Source organism: Dipodomys ordii, unplaced genomic scaffold (genome assembly GCF_000151885.1).
Source record: "Dipodomys ordii isolate 6190 unplaced genomic scaffold, Dord_2.0 Scaffold19, whole genome shotgun sequence".
Taxonomy (NCBI): domain Eukaryota; kingdom Metazoa; phylum Chordata; class Mammalia; order Rodentia; family Heteromyidae; genus Dipodomys; species Dipodomys ordii.
Genome location: NW_012267235.1, coordinates 8,617,490 through 8,621,092, shown reverse-complemented (window position 1 = coordinate 8,621,092; position 3,603 = coordinate 8,617,490). Strand labels below are relative to the sequence as shown.

Sequence of the window (3,603 nt, the reverse complement as noted above, 5' to 3'; positions counted from 1 at the left end):
CGGTGCGGGCGGCCCGCGTGCGGTGGTCACCCAGGCCCGGCTGAACGGGGCGCATGTGGGCGCTGTGCAGGCTGCTGCGGTCGGGGGCCGGGCGCGCCATGTCACAGGGGCCCGCCCGCCGCCAGCGGCCCCCCAAGGACCCGCTTCGACACCTGCGCACCCGGGAGAAGCGGGGCGCGTCCTGGGAGCCCGGGAGCCCCAACACGGTGTACCTGCAGGTGGTGGCCGCGGGCGGCAGGGATGTGGGCGCTGCGCTCTATGTCTTCTCCGAGTACAACCGGTCAGTCAGCTCCCCTCCGCCCGTCCCGTCCCTCCATTCCCCTCCGTCCCTCAGCACCCCCCCCCACACCCCCGGGGCCCCCCAGCACCGCGACTCCTCCTGGGGTGGTTGTCATTGCCAGCGCAGGTAACTCCAGAGGCTCGCGATCGCGCGTGGTCCGCACCGTCCCCATGGAGAGATCTCGACCCGGATGTGAGCATCCTCTTCTCAGGGTTCTTGGCAAGCCAAGCAGCACCCTCCTTCCGTGCACCCCAAAGCCGGGCCCTCATAGCTGGGTGGGGGGGAATGGACGAGGCCCTATCTCGCCCCCACTCCCACCAGCCCCTCCCTATCTCCCTCCGAGGAGGATCGAGAGCTTCGTAGCCGAATAGCAGAGTTGCAGGGCAGTTAGTGCAACCTCCTCGGTTTGGGTCGTTTGGTTGAGTGAGTCTACAGTAAAATACAGGTTTCAGAGATTGATTGATTGAGTGAGTCTACAGTAAAATACAGGTTTCAGAGATTGATTGATTGATTTTGTGTGTGTGTGTGTGTGTGTGTGTGTGTGTGTGCGTGCGTGTGTGTGTGTGTGTGCGCGCGCGTGTGTGTGCTGGTCCTGGGGTTTGAACTTGGGCCCTGGGTGCTGTCTTTTAGCTATTCCACTCCAGGCTGGTGCTCTATCACTGGAGCCACAGCTCCATTTCCAGAGTTATTAAGGTGGTTAATTGAAGAATAGCTTCTTACGGACTTTGCTACCAGGCAGGCTTCAAATCACTTTTCTCAGAATATGTCCTCCCCAGTAGCTAGGATTACAGGCTGGAGCCACCGCCCCCAGGCAATGTCAGGAGACACACCCCTGTGAGTATGGTCTTGTTTCCTCTGTAGGTATCTCTTCAATTGTGGAGAAGGCATCCAGAGACTCATGCAGGAACACAAGTGAGTCAGTTTTGCTTCTGGAGTGGAGATGATTATGGGGTTGGAAAGGTGGGGTAGGAGGCAGGTGTGTTTTAATAGCAGAAGTAGTCCCATTCATCCTGCTGTAAATGGTGTTCTCTTTTCTAGACTGAAAGTTGCTCGCTTGGACAACATATTCCTGACACGAATGCACTGGGCTAATGTTGGGGGCTTGTGTGGTAAGTATAATCTTTGCAGAGGCAGGGTCAACAAAGGGAGGCTCTCAATTCATCTTTCTCTTATTTGGACCCTCTTCTGAGTTCAAGGGAGCAGGAATTTTCTTGTATGCCAGTCTAGGAAGCTATGGTAGGCCCATCATTACTGAACTCAGAAGAGCAGTTCCAGATGTGGCCATCAACTTGATTTCTTGGGTTACCAGGCCCGAGGTTTAGCTGGAATGGGTCAGTGGTGGTGGATTAAAGTTAATGGGGGAGAACGAAGGAAAGGATGACATTGACCAAAAAGCATTTATTCATAACCCGACATAGGGAATCATAACCCCTTTGTACAGCTACGTAATAGTAAGAATTTAAAAAGAAAAGTTATAGCGGGTGCCAGCGGCTCATGCCATAATCCTAGCTACTCAGGAGGCTGAGATCTGAGGATTGCAGTTCAAAGCCAGGTTGGGCAGGCAAGTCCATAAGACTCTTATCTCCAGTTAACCACCAGAAAACCAGATGTGGCACTGTGGCTCAAGTGGTAGAGTACTTACCTTGAGCTGAAGAGCTGAGGGACAGCACCCAGGCCCAAGGTTCAAGCCTATGACCACCAAAAGAAAAAGAAAAAAAAAAAAAGAAAAGTCAGCCAGTTTCTCATGAATCCTGTTAGCAACCCTACATAGCCATCTGTTATTCCTCTCCATGAATTGGGCAAGTCAAGCTTGCTGCAGCTGGTTTTTACGTGGGTGGTGATATAGGTAGGAAGGAGCATGGTACTAGAGTCATCCCTATATTCATAGCTGATGTGGGGCATGAGGTACCTGGGGTGCAAAGTGTAAGAGTCTGTAACCTTTACTTGCACAACTGTGGGAGTAGACACCTACTTGAGTTTTGCATGTCAAAGACATCACTGCATCAACATCAACAGTGATTGCCCATCGCATGAGCTCGTATGAGCAACCCTTGTACTTGCCGGCATCTTTTCCTGCTGTGCAAGCCTGACCTCACGACTGGTCTGAAGCTGGAATAGAGACACGTAGACAAGTGACCCAGAGATGTCAGTGGTGCCGCTGCTGGCAGCCATTACAAGTCAAGGTGATGAAGGATCTCACTTTATTCCTCCTTTGTAGGAATGATTCTTACTTTGAAGGAAACTGGGCTTCCGAAGTGTGTGCTCTCTGGACCTCCACAACTGGTGAGTCTTCTCTGGCTCACCCAGAAAAAAAAACCAGTTCCTCCTTTTTTAGTTTAGTGAGAATCACAAGAATTTTTATTTTTGAAAATCAGACTTCTGTCCTTCACACATACCTGGTCATGGAGCAAACACTTTTCTATTCAAATCCAGCAAGCTTGAACTCAAACCGTTTACCAGTTGTGCGACCTTAAATGAGAACCTCAGTTGCTTTATCGGTAAATGCCTGTTTTGTTTCAAAAAGCTATTAAAGATCCAGTGAGATGACACATAAAGTGCTACATTGCTTTATTGGATATTTGGTACCAAGTCAGTACTTCATGGGTGATAGCATTATTTATTTATGGTAAGAGTGAATTCAGGGCCTTAGCTGTGCTTGGTCAGTGTTCTACCTCTTGAGTCCCACCTAGGACTTGAATGATAGCTTCATTAAGTTTCAGACATCTTCATACCAGGCATCAAGTTCTGTTAATTCTGCCATGATGTCTGAATCCATCCATTTGTCTCCCTCACCTTGAGGCCATTGTCACCTGTCTGTCACTTGTATAAACCATCCATCACAAGCAGCCAGAGTGACCTGTTATGAGAAAAGACATAAGTGCAGGCCTCACTTCCCAGCCTAAAATGTTTTAGGGCTCTCCATTGCAATACAATTTGGTTACCTTTATATGATCTTCAAGTCCCATAGACCCAGGCCCTTGCTTATAGTTCTGTGTTTTATACCATGCTCTAGTTAGCTACCAGGGCAGACTCACCCTCTGCCCCTCACCCTGCTGTCTCCTCTTCTCTCTGCTGGGGTCTGTACTGAGCCTTTATTTCCTTTGCAGTTTGCATGTCTCTTGCAGAGCAAGTGATTTGTGTTACTTGTTTTGTTGTTGTCTTCTTTGGTTTCTTTTGCCCTGCTAACTCTGAGGAATCTAATAGATAGTAAATACAATAACTGTTGGGGCTGGGAAGGTGGCTCAGTGGTAGAGTGCTTGCCTTGCATGCATGAGGCCCTGGGTTCGATTCCTCAGCACCACATAAGCAAAAAGAAAAAAGCC

General features: G+C 49.8%; 1 protein-coding gene across 1 annotated transcript in view; it reads left to right on the top strand.

Annotated features, from left to right (window-relative positions):
* The first annotated feature begins 40 nt into the window (after nucleotides 1-40).
* Elac2 (elaC ribonuclease Z 2) overlaps nucleotides 41-3,603 on the top strand; it is a 23,829-nt gene continuing 20,266 nt past the window's right edge. Inside the window, exons 1-4 of the mRNA XM_013013109.1 lie at nucleotides 41-280; nucleotides 1,142-1,192; nucleotides 1,319-1,389; nucleotides 2,499-2,563. Of these exons, the coding sequence (XP_012868563.1) occupies nucleotides 54-280; nucleotides 1,142-1,192; nucleotides 1,319-1,389; nucleotides 2,499-2,563 (414 nt within the window). The 5' untranslated portion in view covers nucleotides 41-53. The remainder of the gene's footprint in view (nucleotides 281-1,141; nucleotides 1,193-1,318; nucleotides 1,390-2,498; nucleotides 2,564-3,603) is intronic.